Source organism: Eurytemora carolleeae, unplaced genomic scaffold, assembly GCF_000591075.1.
Source record: "Eurytemora carolleeae unplaced genomic scaffold, Eaff_2.0 scaffold600, whole genome shotgun sequence".
Lineage (NCBI taxonomy): Eukaryota > Metazoa > Arthropoda > Copepoda > Calanoida > Temoridae > Eurytemora > Eurytemora carolleeae.
The window spans coordinates 1-20,487 of NW_019397594.1; the positions used below are offsets into that span (position 1 = coordinate 1).

Below are 20,487 nucleotides of genomic sequence, written 5' to 3' on the forward strand. Positions count from 1 at the left end.
TTATACCATGTACATTGAAGACAAGAAAATTTTAGAAATTAGAAAATAAACAAAGACAATATTTTTTCAAAGTTTTGCAGAGTAGCTTTTCTAAAGATTTAAAAAAATTACATCTTTTTCCTCTTAGAGTAAAACTATTTTTTATCTTACTTAAAATAAATTCAGTTTTTATTACAGATCTTTGTAGTTAATGTAAAATGAATGACTATAATGAAGGATATAAACAAGGTGAAAGCTGAAAAGTAGGAAACGAATTGCCTTTATTTGATGAAGTTTGTAAATGCCAGAAATGAGTGGAAAATCCAAATCAAACATAACTAAAACCAATAATTTGATATACATCATGATATTTTCGCCCCTGTCTGCAACCTATCTCCAATTCAACGAGTATAAACGTATGAAGGTAGAAAGATAGGTGGAATAATACTTGAGTAGGTAAAAAGATAAGTAGATCGAGAAGTATTCAGATAGGTAGGTAGTATGGTAGGAATGATAGTAGGTAGGTACGGGTAGTAGGTAGTTAGGTAAGTAGGAAGTATGGTAGGTAGTAACTAGTTAGGTACCTGATATAGAACTACTGTTCCTGTCATGAAGAGCTGCTGGGCATTTTTCTCCAGTTTCCATTTTTTCGACGGATTCATCAGATTCTTCAGCCTAAGCAGGGTACGCGGAATGAAAATTGTACAATTTATAATCTTTTTACTATAATGTAATACATAACAACAAGGAAAAGTAGACCATACTAGTTAAAAAGTTTTCTAAATTCATTTTTGGTATATATCAACATTTTAGTAACCCTTCATTTCATAAAAATAAAATTAATGCTATAATTTCACATTATGAAACAATTCGGACCTTCTTAAGTTGTGAAGATTGTATGCTTGTCTACTATAATTAAAATATGAAGACTTTAGAGCAGATCTGGCCACTAGCTATATAAATGAACAATACATTATATGAAACTATAGTGTACTTTTTCATTATTACTCACTTCATCGTGAATTTCATTTCGAACGTGTAATAAAGAAATCATCGTGCTATAAAATTAAATTAGCTGTATATTATAGCACCGTGCTATAAAGTAATCTTCGTGCTATAATATTAAATAAGCTGTACATTATAGCACGTGTGCTATACAGTTTTGATTGGTTCCTGGATTTTCTCCAAAAAATTTAGGATATTTCCAAAATTTTCTTTTCAATTGAAATTAAAATAAAATTGAAATCAACTTTATATTTTGACTTTGTTTTAAAGCTTATTTGATCTAGAAATAGCCATTTAAATAAGACAAGTACACAAACGTTTCATAAAATTACCTATAACACTATTATTTGGCACGAAAATAATTTCTAGGCCCAAGCTCCCCCCCCCTCCCACGACAAAAACGACTCGTATTCTGAAATACCCTCTATGTTTTTTTTTTATCATAAAGCTGATTAAAACCCCACGCAAAGGATTTTACTTGTTAAAATTGGATTAAAAAAAAACCAACTAATTATTCTCCTAAAACAACCAATATCCAGATTAGCCAGTTAAACTTCTTTCGGATAAAATAAAAACATTTTAATGATTTACCAAAAACTTAAATAACAAGTTTGGTCCTAATTTTCAAAACATAAGCTTTTATAGTTTTTTTTTATAGATTGTGATAAAAAATATTTAGTTGATAGCAAATCCTCGAAATTTGGAAGTAAAACCTTGCAAAGATAAAACAAATTTTGTATTCAATTCATTATTCATTAAAGACTGAGTTGACAAGCGTTTGTACATTTGTAAAAAGATCTGGTTTCCAAAAAAGTATAAGTACATGTTTACGTATGTACATTGTACACTGTGTACTACAGTGTAAAAAATGAACATTATCAAACCTTTAAAATCAACTAATTGTAATTGAATGATTGATCGGTTATTTGACTATGAAAGAAAATTAAATTGCTATTTAAACGTAAAACAAACAAACTTTCATTATATAAAAAATACCTTAACAAAATAAATTGACGCATAATTTTTATGGAATTTATTTTCAGCTCACTGCATAAAATAACAGATTGTACAATAACAACAAAAGAGGTAAGGATAGATATATACAAGATGTCACTTCTCTACAAAGAAAAAATCAAATCAAATCAAATCAAATCAAATCAAATCAAATCAAATCAAATCAAATCAAATCAAATCATAAGTTTCAAGTCCTCCCCATTCCTGGTTGTTCAGCCCGGCCTTTAAGTTTGGATGTTGGGTTTTTCCCTAGCGAGTTTTTTCCTTTGTATGTTTTTTATGTAAGTCGTTTAATCGAGTTAAATATTTTTGATTTAATATGTTTTGGTTTGATATCTAGTTTGATCAATTTATTACTTAATTGACACTCATTCTAGTCTAAATACATCTCATATTGCTTCCTTTATAATGAATGTTGTTCCTGTAACGAAGGTGCTTCGCGGTATATCAGCAGACCCTTCTGAAGTTTTTATAAATATATCTCACAGAGTTTGCGATCTATCACGGGGTAATTACAATTAGATACATCGCACACTCTGCGCGATATATGTATAGCTCCTACTGAAGTCTCAGGAAGAGGAAGTTGATATACCGCAAAGCATGTTTGTTAAAGAAAACAACATTCGCTATAAAGGAAGAAATGTGTGATATATCTGAAGGGGTATTCTTTTCAGAGAAGTCACATATTATATATCTATCCACACCTATTTTGTTGTTATTGTACAATCTGTCAATTTTTTCAGTGCTTAAATTATTCAATGTTAGGACATCATTGAATGATCTCCAGATTGTTCCGTAAATTGAACCACCATCCCATATCTCAAAAGACAACCCTTAAGCTAATAATTTAAAATGTCACTCTCATATTTGACATTTTATTTTAGTTTCTAGTATCTTATATTTTAATTTTGACGCGGACATAACAAATTTGTTTCCGGAAAAACAAATTTAAACTGAAACATATAATTGTAACATCTTATAAAAACGGTAGTATTTGAACCTGTATACAGTAACAGAAACTCCTGCGGTTGTATCCTCCTTCAGTTTTCTTAAATTCTTCTCCTTCTTTTGTCCAGGGGTTAACTTACGCTCAGCATTAGCTTGTTCATGCTCAGCCTTACGCCTAGACAATACAATAATACGAATTTAAAGGGACTGTCAACTAAATTTTAAGTGAAACTCTAAATAAAAAGTTAAATACACTGATTAGTCACAAGGCATAACTGGAGAAATCAATATTTTTCCGTAAGAAAATTGAATAATTTTCAGTTATGGTTCTCAGGAGTAAGAAGTGCAGAATTAGATGGCAACGATATTCTCCTCCTATTCATATAAAAATCAAAAAAGCACTTAGAAAAATAAAATCTATGTTAACCCAGGGTACCCATAAATTCCCTCAAAAAAGATTCAGTCAATTTGGTTCAGCCGTTTGGCCGGCTATAAAGTATAAATTTATGTGCGAGGAGTTGTAACGGAGTCAATGACGTCTCTTCTCCTGCAGGAAATCCACCTACAAGATAATCTAAATCCACAAATCACGAAGAATTGCATCTCATGAAAGTTGTTATCCCCCCCCCCCTATCCCAGAAAACCTACCACGTCCACATGTTGTTATCTTGTCTGTAATTGATGAGCTAACCCTTCTCTTATCTCCTATCCGTTCTCCGTCATAGAGAAAAGTTTTCCAAACAATTCTTCGTAAATATAAATATTGTTCTTTTTGTCAAATTCCTAACTTATCCGATCCGTCAATTATATACATTCATAAACCCCGGATCTAAGTACTATCAGTCAAAGAAACAAAACTTTTACAACTTTTTTCTCCATAAAACGTATTACAGAAACCATCAAGAAAATAGAATAAGGCAATAGTTAGAATTAGAAACAACATTTTTACAGGGAATATCAAGGTAAGATTGCTTACACGATGTTAATTTATTTCTGTTAACTATAGATCTCATGTGACCTCCCCCCCCCCCCAAGAAAAAATGTCAGTGCCCGATATTTAATGGTACCACAAGGGTTTCCGGAATTCTGTTGCGCGGAATTGAACTGAGTTTACAGGACTCGCAATTGCGCGTAATTAAAATAAACTTGCAAAATGCAAAATTAAAAAAGAAAATTGTGGAATGGAACAGAATTATCAAAACATGAAATGGTTTAGAAAAATCCAAGTGTGATTTCATAAATACAGTGATAACCAGAAAACTCTTAAATAGGAAGACGACTTTTAAATCATGTTTTAACTTTAAAAAGTCAAATAAGCATGGGAAACAATAATTATACGGCGTAAACAGACAAATTTCACTTAATTAGTGATTTGAGTTGTGTAGAAAAACTATATGCTTTGTTACAACATCAAATACACTTCAGTATTGCTAAAAAAAGCGTCTTCCTATTCCAGAGTTTTCTGGTTATTACTGTCCATGGTAGGACTTAATAATTACACTTAAAATATTATGTTGATTAACCATATCGCTTGGTTATCTCATTGGCGGGTTACAAAATCGTTGATTCACAAATTTAGAGGTTACCAAAACCCGCTAGACTTGGTTTAAAATCATAGTACAATCTGAGTACATACGTTGCCCAGACTCAATCTTTAGACATAATTTGTTTTTTTTTATCGGCAAATGTTTCTAATGCTTCATTGCATTCATACAATAATGTCATAAAATGAAATTGTTAAGAAGAATCCAGGCGTCGACTGATCTGAGCTGAAAACTTTAGAATATTGGATATCTAGATCAATGCTTTATCTTTACTTTTTCTTAATCTCTAGATTAAGTGATGCTTGTTCTCCTCTTGTTATTAATCTCCAGATTAATTAACCGATCGGGATTAAGAATATTCCATTCTAAAGTTTTCAGCTCTGGTAACTTTTGAATGAAAGAATATATTTACATGAGTTGATCTTTTAGTTCCAACTTATTTCAACTAATCAAAATTTGTTCTGTACATTCAAAAGTTGCTATCTCTTCACAAAAGCAACTATAAAAACAAACCAGCTTGGAAACCCAGCTTTGTCTGGAAACTAAATTTTCATTACAAGAATCAACCCACTCACTTTTAACCAAGCCACGAAATATACGTGGTTAAACTTCCAATAGATATAAATAGATCAACAAATAAATAGAAAAAAAAAACTAGAAATAATTTTCTTTTGAAACATTCAATATTCTGAAAAAATATATATATATAATCTATTTAAAAGCATTACCCTAAATTCGTTTTTAACAAATATTTAAGAAAAACAACAACAAAGAAATTGAGTCTTTGCCACAAACTTTGATTTCTAATCATTGCAACCCAATATCGTAGACCTCAGAGTTAGGTTTGATCAAAGAATCTAAATAAAAAATATCTAAGGTTTACAGCATCAGGATGCCGAGAATACGAAAATTTGAGTTTGTGTCAAAGGCTTAATTTCTTTAAATAAGAACTTACTTGGCCATTTGAGCGCGGACATGCGCCTCAATTTTAGTAGGATCCATTATCTGTTCGTTTCCAAGCACGCGCATTAAATTCGACATCTTAACCTAAATAACAAGAAACATAGAGACCGTTGCAAACAGGAGAGCTACAGGGTGTCCCAATAAACATGGGAATTCAGTGACGAATTCGATATCGTCTTTTTAAATAATTCTTTGATTTAGTATAGAGGTACCTACCGAGAAAGCTGAAATCTGTAAGTTTCGTCTGCTATGTTCACATTTTGTTTGTTTATGTTTTGACTGCATACGGTTGTACTTAGTAAAACAAGAAAATTGCAGTATACAAACAGAGTAAACTTGTCCGTCTTATATATCGATTTGTATGACGCCCACCCCTGCTCTTAATATGTGTAAAACTACAAGTTACAACCAACAGTATTAAAGGTTTGTAGCACAGATCCAACACGTATATTAATCACAATGATTCAGAGTAATATAAGTATGCGTATTTTTACGCTTTATTTGATAACTTTGTCAGTTGGTTTAATTATTATGCCTCAATTTATGTTCCATGCTTTAAATTGCTTACTGCTTAGTTTGCTTACTGCTTAGTTTACTTACTGCTAAGTTGTGTCCATTAAATGGAGGAATAGGCCTATGAGCATTTCATATGCAGTGGCCACAGAATCCTTTCACTCAACATGCCGAATTTCAAAGTACTGGTAAAACTATTTGCTTTAAAACATCAAACAAATTAATATATTCCAAAGAAAAATTCTAGATGTTTTCACTTGAAACCTGATAGAGATACACTGACAACTGTTAAGTAATATATAACAGAAGAAGATTATGGCCTATGCTATATAGTATAATAATCATATATGCAGTACGCTCTAGAAAAAAAGAAATAAACGTTTTATACCCCTTAAAAATATTTCTCCTATTTAACATGAATTTCAATAGAAAGTCCTACTAATAGCATACTTTAACCTTTAAATATTATTATTCTAATAATCTCTCTAACTCAGTGTAGCTTGTAAGATATATGATATAAATAACTCTACCCCAGAGGATTAGGAACTTATTTTAACCTACGAATATCGCTTTCCAAGCAACCACTTTTTCATCATTCCTGCTATATTCCTGACATGTTTAAAATAAATTCCTGCTATATTCCGGACATGTTCAAATAAATTCCTGCTATATTCTGACATATTTAAAATAATTTCCTGATATATTCAAAATAAATTTCAAATAAATTCCTGATATATTCCTCATATATTCTAAAACAATTCCTGATATATTCCTCATATATTCTAAATAAATTCCTGATATATTCCACACAATTCAAAAGAAATTCCTGATATATACTTGACATATTCCTGATATATACTTGACATATTCCTGATACATACCTCACAAATTCCTGATATACACCTCACATATTCCTGATTATACTCTGATATATACTTGACCTATTCCTGATATATACTTGATATATTCCTGATATAAACTTGACATGTTCCTGATATATACTTGACATATTCCTGATATATACTTGACATATTTCGGATAAATACATGACATATTCCTAATATATATATACTTGACATATTCCTGATATATACTTGACATATTCCTGATATATACTTGACATATTCCTGATATATACTTGACATATTTCGGATAAATACACGACATATTCTTAACCTACTCCTGACCTAATCCCCGACCAACCTTAGGTTCATCAGGCAGAACAAGCCCCAGCCTGATCTTGTCCTGCTTCTCCTTCCAAGCTTCCCTCCTGTTCTGTCTTCTCATCTTCTTCTGCTCCTTCTTCGTCAAGAACATAGGGACGCTCACCGATTTCGTGCTCTCCAGCGGTTGCAACTTTAAAAAGTATAAACTCATGTATTTTATGAAATTAAAAGCTCTCACGCGTTATTTTGTTAGAATTTTTCATAATACTCCTTTAAAAAGAAAACTAGAAACAAGCGTTTGCAAATTATATCGTAAGAATATTTACATTCCTGGCTTACAAGAAGTATGACTTATGAAAGTATCAGGGTAAAGGTATAGGTATAGGACAAGATTTAATGAATAGGGAGAAGTGGCTGAACCGGGTAGACGTAGTTCAACAACTTCTCTTGGGTACAGAATCAAGCAGAAGAGAACTGATTGCAGTTCAAATCGCTATTCATCAATTCTGATCCGTTGTGACAGTATAAAGTTGGCGATGTTTCTAACTATTGATGCAAAAACGAAGTTTTTAAGAGTTCGAGTAGTTTGAAAGGCTTCTTTTGCAGAACGTTTAGAATTAAGTTTTAGAGATTCAAGTGGATTTTTTTTTTTTACAAAATCTCTTTCCCAGTTTAAAAATGTATGGAGCACGGACACTTACTTTATTTCCTTTTTTATAAAAGGTTCACCTGAATAGGATGTTCAATAAGATTAGATATAGCACCCTCTCTTAGTTTCCAGTCATCATAGTTGTTAGAACCTAGACATTTTCATGTTCAAGGATGAAGATCTTTAAAAAGCCATTTTCATATTAAGACAAGGAAGGTCTTAAAAATGACATTTTCATGTTGAATCAAGGAATATGACCTTTAAAAGACATTTTCATGTTAAATCAAGGAATAAGATCTTTAAAAAGACATTTTCATGTAAAATCAAGGAATAATATCTTTAAAAAAGACATTTTCATGTTAGATCAAGGAATAATATCTTTAGAGACATTTTCATGCTAAGACAAGGAAGGTCTTTGAAATGACATTTTCATGTTCAATAAAGGAATATGACCTTTAAAAGACATTTTCATGTTAAATCAAGAAATACGATCTTTAAATAGACATTTTCATGTTAAATCACGGAATTAAGATCTTTGAGGAACATCTTCATGTTAAATCAAGGAATAAGATATTTAAAGAGACATTTTTCATGTTAAATCAAGGAACAAGATCTTTAATAAAACATTTTCATGTTAAATCAAGGAATAAGATCTTTAAAGAGACATCTTCATGTTAAATCAAGGAATAAGATCTTTAAAGAGACATCTTCATGTTAAATCAAGGAATAAGATCTTTAAAGAGACATCTTCATGGCAAATCAAGGAATAACATCTTTATACAATGGACAAATTAAAAAACAAAAGAAGTCGCTCTAAAAAATTTAGAAAACATGAAATATAGAATTTGTACGATTTAAGGGACAGTCATTATAATCTAAAGTGAACCTTTATTCATAGAAGGACAGGCCCGATTCACAAAGTTTCCCTTTAAACCTTCATCTGATCAATAATGTGGAAGATATTGTCGTTTATCTAGGTCGAAAAGTGTTTAAGTCTGCACATTTCCTCCACTATTTCTGTAGCAAAAAAATCCGAAAATTACTTAGGCAGAGAAATTAAAATTAAAAATCATCAATATTTAATTCATTCCTGACCAGACAAAGCTTTTAATGGTCCCGTTGAGAATTTGCAGGATCACTTTATATTACGTCTTGGAGGAATCCTCACGATAGTGGATTTAACCTACCTAGAACCAGCTGATCCCACCATTCAATATCCGGTTCCTTCTCCGACATAGTTCCCTTAGGAACCAGTTTAGCCAACTGGGTCGCGGAACTAATTCCAGTCTTTCTGAACACATTAGATATTTATTAAGGACCGACTTTAAAATGTCTCATCTAATTCAGAAATTCTACTGATCTATTTATCTAACCCAGAAATTCTACTGATCTATATATCTTCCCTGGCAAAAATTCTGATATATCTATCCACCCTGGCAATACTACTGATCTATATATCTAACTTGGCAATACTACTGATCTATATATCTAACCTGACAATGCTACTGATCTATATATCTAACCTGGCAATACTAATGATCTATATATCTAACCTGGCAATGCTACTGATCTATATATCTAACCTGGCAATACTACTGATCTATATATCTAACCTGGCAATGCTACTGATCTATATATCTAACCTGGCAATATTACTGATCTATATATCTAACCTGGCAATGCTACTGATCTATATATCTAACCTGGCAATACTAATGATCTATATATCTAACCTAGCAATGCTACTGATCTATATATCTAGCCTGGCAATGCTACTGATCTATATATCTAACCTGGCAATGCTACTGATCTCTGACTGTAGTTTCTCTAGCTGAGCTTTCATTCTCATCCTCTGAGCTTCAGCTTGGAACTTTCCAGCTTCATGGAACTCCATCACTCTCTTATACCTCATAGCTCCTCGTTGCCCTGAATCAAATCCTTAATCGATTTTGCCTAAATCAAATCAAATCACATGAAATCAGATAAACTCCCTTGAAATCAATTCAATACTTAACATAACAAATCAGATTTAATCAAATCAAATCAAATCAAATCAATAATATCAGCTCAAATCAAATTGCTCGATTACCTATTCTTGGATCCTGGAAGCTGGACTCCTCGGGTTCAGGTTTAGGTTCAACTCTCTCTTGCTAAAAGATATAAAAATATAAAAAATCAAATATATTTCCTAAATTAAGGTTTAAATCTAACTTTACTTCACATAGATCTAAAAAAGCATTTTTATTTGTTGCTTTTATTTCTCAACGGAATGTGTGCATGATAACTGTAAGATATTTGTTCCTGCAAAAAAAGATAAATTCCTTCATTATTGGACCGTCAAAACTGATATCCAGACATTGGTCCAAATTTCAATTCAATATGCACAACAACCTTTTCAAAAACAATCTTTCAAATTAACATATATTTCAAATCGAAGACAATCATAGTGTCGTCTATTAATTCCCTGTTAATTGGATCACCCTATATTCATTCCGTATTAACGTTACCTTAACATATTCCACTTTTTTCTCCTGTGCTCTCAGATTAGCTTTCAGGGATGGAACATGGGCGCTTAGGAGAATCTGCTGACCTAAACATTATCTTTAGAACAGGGCTCACTGTGCACTTTCGGTCATTCATAGCTCACTTTGTAATTTCGAACCCTCATTGCTCACTGTGCACTTTTGGTCACTCATAGCTCACTGCGCTCACACTGCACTTAGACTCTTATAATTGTAAAATCAACTAATATACCCCTGTATAGTGCCCCCACCCTTGTTTACACCCTTGTAAAATTGTTTAACCTGTAGAATCAACTGTTCTACCACTGTCTAGTGCCCCTACCCCTGTTTAAACCTATGTAAAATTGTTTAACTTGTAGAATCAACTGTTCTACCACTGTCTAGTGCACCCTCCCCCCTGTTTACACCATTGTAAAATTGTTTAACCTGTAGAATCAATTGTTCTACCGCTGCCTAGTGCCCCCACCCTTGTTTACACCCTTGAAGTATTTTTTAACCTGTAGAATCAACTGTTCTACCGCTGTCGTCAATGATAAGAGGAACAGGTTTGGAGGGAAGTTCAACTTTTGGTATGACAACCTGAACATCAACAATAAAATATTGTCTTGGATATCCAGAGAAAAAAAAACTATTTTTACTTTAAAAGTATTTCAGAATCTTTATAATTCAGAAAGACTGTTTTCCGAAACTTGCATTTCTTATTTGGAAAAGCATTTGTAATTACTGTTTCCAAATATACTTTTTCCAATCACCAAAATTGTAGTTGAAAAATGATTTCACCAAAATTGTAGTTGAAAAATGATTAAAAATAAAATGCATTTTTTTCAGGCAAAATTTTGATTTCATAGTTGGGCCTTTTATGAATTAATAAAGTTTACAATTTCTAGCGTAGAAAGTACCTTATTAAGCTTAGCTGCAATAGAAGCCTGAAGAGCTGCAATTTGAGCAGATTTCGAGGTTTCAACTTTAACATTCAGCTTCCTAAAAGTATTGCAAATTATAAAAATGACTCGCTATATGAGAGAGACGTCATTTAGAACCAAAAACCGTAATACTAATTCTAGAAAAAAATGTACAGTTTTGTTTAAACTATATACTAATAGCGCAGGGACCCAGCTTTGCCCGGAATCCATTTTTTTTTCTACAGAAGTCGACCTTCTCAAATCAAACTTTTAAACCAAGCTAAGAACATTTCCGTGGTTCTACCGAATTCCCCAATCAAAATTTGAGGCAAATCGGTCATGAGGTTCATGTGTTATCTTCTGACATACAAAAAAACAAACAGAGATTACTAATTCTCTACATATAATGTAGTAATCTATGTTTGTCTCTTTGCATGTCCGATCATAACTTAGAAACCCCTTGACTAATTTGCCTCAAATATTGATTAGGGAACTTGGTAGAACCACGGGAATGTTTTTAGTTTCGTTTAATTTAATCTTGAGTTTAGTAGAGAAAGTAAAAGCACGATATTATTGCGCTTAATTAGTAAATGAACGTGATAATGTAGAGTTCAGAAAATACCAATCTAGATTATTAGATATAGGAAATAAATGAATAATATATGATAACTTTTAATAACATTTAGATTAGTTTCTTAGAACACCCACAAGAAGAATAACTTTTTGCACGAAAAGTATTATTGAAAAAAACTTTTTAGGTAAAAATAAAATACTATGTAAGCTCAGCCATTAATAGATAAAATTCCAAAAGAAGAAAATTGTTCCGTCTACAAACCCTGAAAACCTTTAAATTTCTTACTTTTTCCTTTCCTCGATCATTTGTTGAGTTTTCTTCAACATCTCCTGGATCTGAGCAGGGGAGGGTGGGATCACCTCCTCCTTGATGTTGCTCTCTGGGATACTCTCGTCCTCCACATTTTCACTCTTCACCTAGACAACAAATCAGGCGTTTAATGTGGGACCTAGCTAAAAGATAGTAAGGGGGGGGGGGTGGAAAAGGGTTTTCAGGAAAGTAGGAAACTAGGCCCCTGTTAAATTCCGGCCCACGCCCGGGTTTGTGTTCTAGTTTGGATCCGGATCCAGATTTAAGTGGCATCAAACAAAACTAAGAAATAAGAACATTCTAGTTCTTAAAAAACAAAATTTTTATTGTCTGTTGTGATGAGAGAAATTAAAAACCCTACCTGATCACCGAATGGTAAAAAAGTACAAAAATAGACATAACAATTATGCTCGGATGTTTGTTTTTGATTAAGGAAATTTTAAAAACTTTACGAGCTGGACCTGGATCCTTTTTTATTCCGAATCCTATCCAAATAGAATAGACCCTGAGCACAGATTTTAACAAAGTTTTTTTTTACTTCATATTGGTCTAACGTTATAACAGTGCGATTAAGCTTAAAACAAGGAAAACAATATTAAATAAATAAATTATTTAAACTATCCAGCTAATTACTCTTCATGAAGACAAACAAGTTGAGAGGTTCATTAATTATGAACCGACAATCTTTACTTACCAAAGTGGTACAAATGGTACCAGTTCTCGTTATAAATTATTACCTTTAATAAAATAATCAAAAAAACAGGCGTGATTTATTTCCGAATTCTAAATATCAGGTCTCTTCAAAACCAAATTTGCCCAGAAGGAGTTTTAATTTAACAATTTAACCATTTCTTTCGAGTCCCAAGGTTCTTGCAAGTATTTTCTTTGCAATACTAAACTTAGCGAATAATGCGTACGGCATTTTGGCTTAAATCCGAACCTTGCTTAAAGGGAGTGACCGGCTATGTAAGGTAGTTGAACTGAGTATGCAGTGTTGTGGAAAGCTTCTTTCGGAATCATTTGAGACATATTAAACTTTTTAAAGATCTGTAAATACTGAGTTTGAGCGCAAATTCGACGTTCAAAACTGCTACTTTTGGGATGGATACGTTTTCAGAATTAGTTTTTTAAAAATTATTAAATAACGACGACATAAAATGTAAAAAAGTTCTACAATAAACTACAGACGTCATGTATAGGAACATGTTGAGAAAATAAAAATTAATCTTTTCATCGAAAATAAGTAATCTTGTTCAATTATTAGTTTCTATTTTCTCATTATTCTAGTTTCTCGTTATTCACAAAGATGTTCGCAGATTTTCTATTATTATTATTGAAAAGACGACATTTGAAGAATTTGACAAATTTCTTTTGAGAAATATGTTCCTAACCATCTAATTAGACTACTGTATAATTTTACTTAATTTTTCGTTGTCGTTATTTAATAATTAAAAAAAAACTATTTCTGAAAACGTATCCACCCCCAAAGTAGGAGTTTTGAACGTCGAATTTGCACTTAAACTCAGGATGTACAGATCTTTAAAAAGTTTAATATGTCTCAAATGAATCCGAAAGAAGCTTTCCACAACACTGCATACTCAGTTCAACTACCTTACAAAGCCGGTCACTCCCTTTAAAACAAATTTGTTTACCTTCTTCTCTGGGGGTTTCTGGATCCTATCAAGGGATGCTTTATCATAAGCTGCTGCCCTGTCATACCTGCAATATTCAGGGATCAAAGGCACTGTTGTTAATGGATCCTCAATAGAAAGAGCGGCATGTCTGACAGAACCCTTGAAAACTTTGCCTGGCCAAGACTGAACGAGATATCCATGCTTTTAATTTTGGAAATTGATTATTTTCAACTGTGGTTTCTAATTTACAGATAGGAAACGACCATATCTTCCACCTTATTGATAAAGTTTAAGTGGTGCCGTTGTGAATTCCGCATCACCCTTTTTTATAAATGGAAAGTATGAGTGAGACAGTGAACAAATGATGTATTCTTGTAGTCAAATTGTAAAATAAAATACAACAAGTAACCAAGTCCAATTTTTCATTCCTCATTGCCCTAAAAGGGGGGGGGGGTCTTTGAAAATAAATTAATTTGTTAAGCATAATGGAAAATTAAAAACTTAAATCTTATGTTTGGATTACAATACATTACTTAATCAAGTTTAAAAGTGTTTATAATTATCTATGTATTTACTTTCATATTTTTCATAAAATAACTGCTGACGTTTTTTCTCAGTTCAAGTATATTTGAAATTCATTTTAGAACTATTTTTATATTATTCCAGGAAGGTATTTAATCATTATAAATCTACTAAAGGATGGTTATATTTTCAAAACTCAACTGGGGCTTCATTGCCTGTTATTGAATCCACTGTCAAAAAGAAAGACATAAAAACTTTATCTTCTCTTTCTTAGAAAAATGCGCAATTATCAGTTTCAGAAAAAGGTAAAAATATTTATTCTTTTATTAAAGGGACTGGCGACGTAATATCATCTGAATTTCAGTCACCTTCGTGGAGACCTTGTATTTATATCTACAATTTTTTAGATGGAAGCACAAGAATATCTCGACAGACATATACAAACATTTATAGGAACCGTTCTGAGAGAGGCATATAACTTTATCTTTAAATAAAGATTTTTGAAATGCGTCCCAAATCTTAACACTATTTTTAAATAAAGATTTATGAAATGACGTCCCAAATATAAACTCTATCTTTAAATAAAGATTTTTGAAATGCGTCCCAAATCTTAACACTATTTTTAAATAAAGATTTATGAAATGACGTCCCATATCTAAACTCCATCTTTAAATAAAGATTCATGAAATGACGTCCAAAATCTAAACTCCATCTTTAAATTAAGATATATGAAATGCGTCCCAAATCTAAACTCTGTCTTTAAATAAAGATTTATGAAATGCGTCCCATATCTAAGCTCTATCTTTAAATTAAGATATATGAAATGCGTCCCAAATCTAAACTCTATCTTTAAATTAAGATATATGAAATGCGTCCCAAATCTAAACTCAATCTTTAAATAAAGATTTATGAAATGACGTCCCAAATATAAACTCTATCTTTAAATAAAGATTTCTGAAATGCCGTCCCAAATCTAAACTCTATCTTTAAATAAAGATTTCTGAAATGACGTCCCAAATTTTAACACTATCTTTAAATAAAGATTTATGAAATGACGTCCAAATCTAAACTCTATCTTTAAATTAAGATATATGAAATGCGTCCCAAATCTAAACTCTATCTTTAAATTAAGACATATGAAATGCGTCCCAAATCTAAGCTCTATCTTTAAATAAAGATTTATGAAATGACGTCCCAAATCTAAACTCTATCTTTAAAAAAAGATTTATGAAATGACGTCCCAAATCTAAACTCTATCTTTAAATAAAGATTTATGAAATGACGTCCCATATCTAAGCTCTATCTTTAAATAAAGATTTATGAAATGACGTCCCAAATCTTAACACTATCTTTAAATAAAGCTTTATGAAATGACGTCCCAAATCTAAACTCTAAACCTTTAATTCCTTCGTTACACGTCATCCACCCAGACAAACACTTGCTCGAATATCATTTAGAAGACGACATTTTATTACTCCACTGAAACCAAGAGAAGACATATTTGTAAAATAATAATACATAAGTACGTATATATATGCCTCTTTTTAAAGGAAATGTTCAAAACTTCTCTTTTGTTTACTGATACCGTCAGAAATTTGAACTAAATTAAATTTAGCTTTTCTCTTACTGTAAGTAAATATTCTTTTTGTATTAGATCTTTAATCTTAATTTTGATAATTTAATGCTTCCATATAATTGGTAAAGAAATTACGACTGTATAAATAGCTTCAATACAACAAAAACTATTCAATGTGTAAATAATGCCTTTTTTTCTTATTTGTATTATGTAAAATCAAAAATTTAAAGGAATCAAGCATTTACATTGTCATACAATCTATATTATTTTCAAAACCAACTGTTGTTTATTTAGATTCTTTAAATCATTTATTTTTCTTTTGATAAAAGTGGCTATGCTTAATGAAACAAGTTTCCCAACCTTGCCAAGATTAGCTGGAAGGATGTTAAATATACTTTCTCCCTTTAAAGGGACAGTAATTCCTCTATTTTTGTTTTAAAAACCGTTGTTTTGAAATATGGTTGTCATGTCCTTAAAAATGAGCTTGTAGTAACCCTATCTGATATTTAGCTAGTTTATTGTATCTAGTTTCAAACAAAACTATCTTCAAAGCAATTATTGACATTTTCTTATATTGGGCTCATTGTGAAGATGTTATCCCCAGGGGGCGGAAACGTCATGTGTGTGTGTCTGTACCAAGAACCAAGAGTGTGTGTGTAAGGAATACCGAACCGAAGGTGTGCACTGAAGGTATATACACTATACAGTGCATACGAATCTCGGTCTTTGTACAGTCTAGGAGAGTATTGTTAATTGTTTACTTAAAAATAAGTTTAACATACATATAATATATTATTTATACATTTAATTCAACACTAAATATATCCGCCAAATTTTCATGCAAAGAATATAATTTGATTAAAGTTTGCAATAAACTACTCGTTATTCAAACTTAATTATAATTGACGACATTATTCTGCAATTTCCTTGACTGTAGTCATGTTGTGTGTGTGTACCAAAAGAGTGTGTATGTAAGGAATACCGAACTCGTCTGAAAGGAGTGCGACTGGCTTTCTCATACCAGACCAGCGCCATTTCCTTTCCCTTTATTCCTATTTTACCCCATCTCTCAGGAAAATAAAGAAAACCAATTTTTAAATGTCGTCTTCTTTCTAATATTCTAATGGCCTAGTCCAATCTGGATGATGTGGGTAGTAAACGTTCAGCTAAAATGTTGGTTTTTCTTAACCCGAATGTTTTCAGAATAATAATATAACTTGTTTAACGTAGATAATGAAACTAACACTGTAGCCAGAAATATAAACGACAAGAATTAAAGAGAGTGTTCACGAAAAATTAAAGGGGGTAAGGGTTGACGTCGCATAGAATTCGATATCGATCGCTAGTAATTTTACTTCAATCTGTTGCGTAAGGAGAGAATTCAAGAGAGTTAAAAACGACTCATACCTAAGAGCGCAGAACCCATCAAATTCCAAGAGTTGCAGTTTTCCACTAAGATCGTAAATAATTCAATTAAATTAAAAACTACTCATTCATACATCACAACCTACATTTGTTGAATGCAATTTCTCCTCATAGACGCAACAAATATAAGTAAAATTGGTAGCGATCATGATCGAATTAAATTCAACATCAGCCCATACCCTTTTTCGTTTTTCGCGAACACTCCCTTGAAGTATCAAAAAAGTAGACTAACTACAAAAAAGTACTATCTAATAATCTTAAACTATAAACTTAAAAATTGATAGTTCTTGTTCATTCTAGTTTTTAAAGAAAAGTTTGACTTGAGCTACATTTTTCCCCCTTTTTCCACAGAACGACAGTCACTGCGGTTTCATAATTATTTTGAAAAATAGCCCCATAATTGAAACAAAAATATATCCCAGCAAATAAATATTGTTCTCTTACTTTTCTGTATATTTCTTCCTCTTATTACTCTCTGTATAGTCATCTTCCTCCTGTTGTAAAATACAGATTTATTTTTCTTAATTTATATTTTTTTCACGATTCTTCAAAAGAAGTAAAATGTTATGAAATTAAATCAAAAAGACTATTCTCAGTAAAATCTGAAGTATGTTTACAAAAAAAGACGTCTAAAAACGTAGAAGTTGTAAAAAGGGACCCATAAAGCTGTGGAGTAGGAAGACGACATTTTAACCATCTTGTGTATTTGATGTTATTATAAAGCAAATAATTTTACCAGTAGTGTTAAAATTAACTTCTTTATTTAGATTGCAATCTGTCAAGTTCATTGAACTTATTGATCTCGTAAATATTTAGATTGCAATCTGTCATGTTCATTGAACTAATTGATCTCGTAAATAACAGTAGTCTTTCCATTCCATAGTTTATTAGTCACACTGTATGTTTTTTATCCTCACCTGTGTTCTTTCTCTAGACCGTTTACCGAGGATTGTCCCCTCCCCAGATTCCTCTTTGATCAGACTATACTCCTCCATAAAACTCCAAATCTTTAAAAATGATGCATTATGTAGAACAAAGTTTTCAAAATAACAATACCTCTTTAACAATTTAACTATATATTTAACTATATATAAATCAAATCAAATCAAATCAAATCAAATCAAATCAAATCAAATCAAATCACATCAAATCAAATCAAACCAAATCTTTAGGGAAGTTCTACTAATATTTACCAAAACTGAAGAATTGACCGTACTTTATCAGAACCAGTCACTAGTCAAGTAATCATCAAAATGAAATGTAAGTGTAAGGTCTACCTCATCGGCCAACTTGGCCGCCTTCTTCACGTCCAGCATGTCGGAGAGTTGATTCTCCAGCTCCTCTTTACCTACTCCCTTTAGTACAGTTATTCGTTAAATATAAAGACTTGTCATTTCTAAATATTTAAATTTCAGTTTTTAAACAAATACTTACGAAATATTTGTGGTGGTAATTGTAGTTTAAATAGTAGGTTTATGAGGTTTCAACTTTTGAATGAGATAGCATTAAACTCAGAAAAAATTCAATAAAAATTCAAAGATTTCAATTTTATTTAGCTTTACCTAGAAAAACTATTCAAAAACGATTCAAAAACGATTCAAAAACGATCCAAAACGATCCAAAAACGATCCAAAAACGATCAAAAACGATAGTTAAGACAAGTTCGTTTTCGCGTTGTTTCTGCATCGTTTTAGCCTATATCTTCTGCCAGGGTCAAAATTTGACATAGTTTAAGACAGGTAAATGTTTAGAATTCAACATTTTGAGAACATTTGCTACTCTTACATTAGGAAAAATTTTAATCCTGAAAGAAAGTTTGTGAAAAAACGAACCAACTAAAACCACATCACTACCTGATAGATCATACTGAGTGTGTTGGAGAGCATCTCCTCCTCGAAGAACCCGAGTTGACTCTTGAATATCTTATGAAGCTTCGGCTCCAACTGCGCCAGATCTGAACCTGAGATTTGAACCATTTTGTCTGAAAGTATAAAAAAATCTATTCATCCTGCTTTTTAGACTTCTTCTTCTTTTTCTTCTTGGGGGCCTGGTCTTGGTCCACGGTCTCATCAAATACAGATGGTCTGCTGCGCTTTAAGTTCTGCACATATTCAGCTCCGTAAATAGGATGCCTAATTTTTCAAATTTGTTAAATTTACTTTCTACACAAATAGTAAAAGTTTTAAAGCTTGAAAACAGTAGATAATCAAATAAAATCATTTTCAATGTGTAATTTTAGCGGATTTATTGTGAACATGTGAATTAAAACTCTTTTGGTTCAACACTGCCTTTTATTATTATCATGATATCATTAATAATAGCAATAACATTTGAAAATCAAATTGAAAAATTTGGAAATAAATGTTAATGTTTATATTTAATCGTCTTCAATGACCTTTTAGGGATATTATTGAAAATATCACATTTTTAATTTTAATTTAATAATTTAATAGATTTATGAATAAAACTTTGTTCAATAATATATTTAGATATTTAATATTTATTCTGTGAAAAGTAACAAATAAGTTTCTTCCAAACTTAATTTAAACTTAAATTTTTGTATGAAGTTGAGCAAAATTTAATTTTTTTTAAGAAGAAATTTTTCGAAGTTTTAATGTTTTTTAAAACCTTATTAACGCAAATATTTAATTAATGGAAAGTTTTACAAAGCAAGGAACTTTTTAATGCACGGAATGATTTAAACTCATTCTCGTTTTATTTAACTACATCTTCTTATTAAACGATATCTTTGTATAAAACGGGATCTCCTCTTATTAAACGATTTCTTCTTATTAAACGATCTCTTCTCGTGAAACGATATCATCTTATAAAACGGTATCTTCTCATGTAACAATCTCGTCTTATAGAACGGGATCTTCTCATAAAACAATCGCTTCTCATAAAACAATCTCTTCTCATAAAGCTATCTCTTCTCTTTGAACGATCACTTCTTTTTAAAAGTATTCTTATTAAACGATCAGTTATAATAAAACGATCTCTTTTCATACAACCATCTTTTTACATTAAACAACTTATTATGTGAGATGAGATCTGCAAGAATGGTAGAATGGTATCTTCAATCCTTTCCATTACAGTTGATTAATGAACGTTATCTATAATCTCAAACTGATTTGCGACATTGGATTTATACTGGTAGGGGTTTGCTTTCTTTAAGCCAAAATTCTATTAATTGTCTCAGAAAAAGTATCTATTTTTAACTATCCTTGCATCCTAACAAATAT

General features: G+C 31.4%; 1 protein-coding gene across 1 annotated transcript; it reads right to left on the reverse strand.

The window, feature by feature from the left end:
• Nucleotides 1–563: 563 nt before the first annotated feature.
• Nucleotides 564–19,374, reverse strand: LOC111715089 (U4/U6 small nuclear ribonucleoprotein Prp3; the record flags this gene model as incomplete). Its single annotated transcript, XM_023490342.1, is given in 17 exon segments — nt 564–654; nt 2,999–3,121; nt 5,446–5,537; nt 7,170–7,322; nt 7,862–7,932; nt 8,969–9,072; nt 9,575–9,707; nt 9,871–9,931; nt 10,289–10,371; nt 10,801–10,882; nt 11,203–11,284; nt 12,065–12,195; nt 13,741–13,807; nt 17,690–17,739; nt 18,163–18,252; nt 18,523–18,600; nt 19,099–19,374. Coding segments are annotated over 17 exon segments (1,614 nt in total), but the record flags the coding sequence as incomplete, so codon positions are not given.
• Between the last annotated feature and the right edge of the window lie 1,113 nt (nt 19,375–20,487).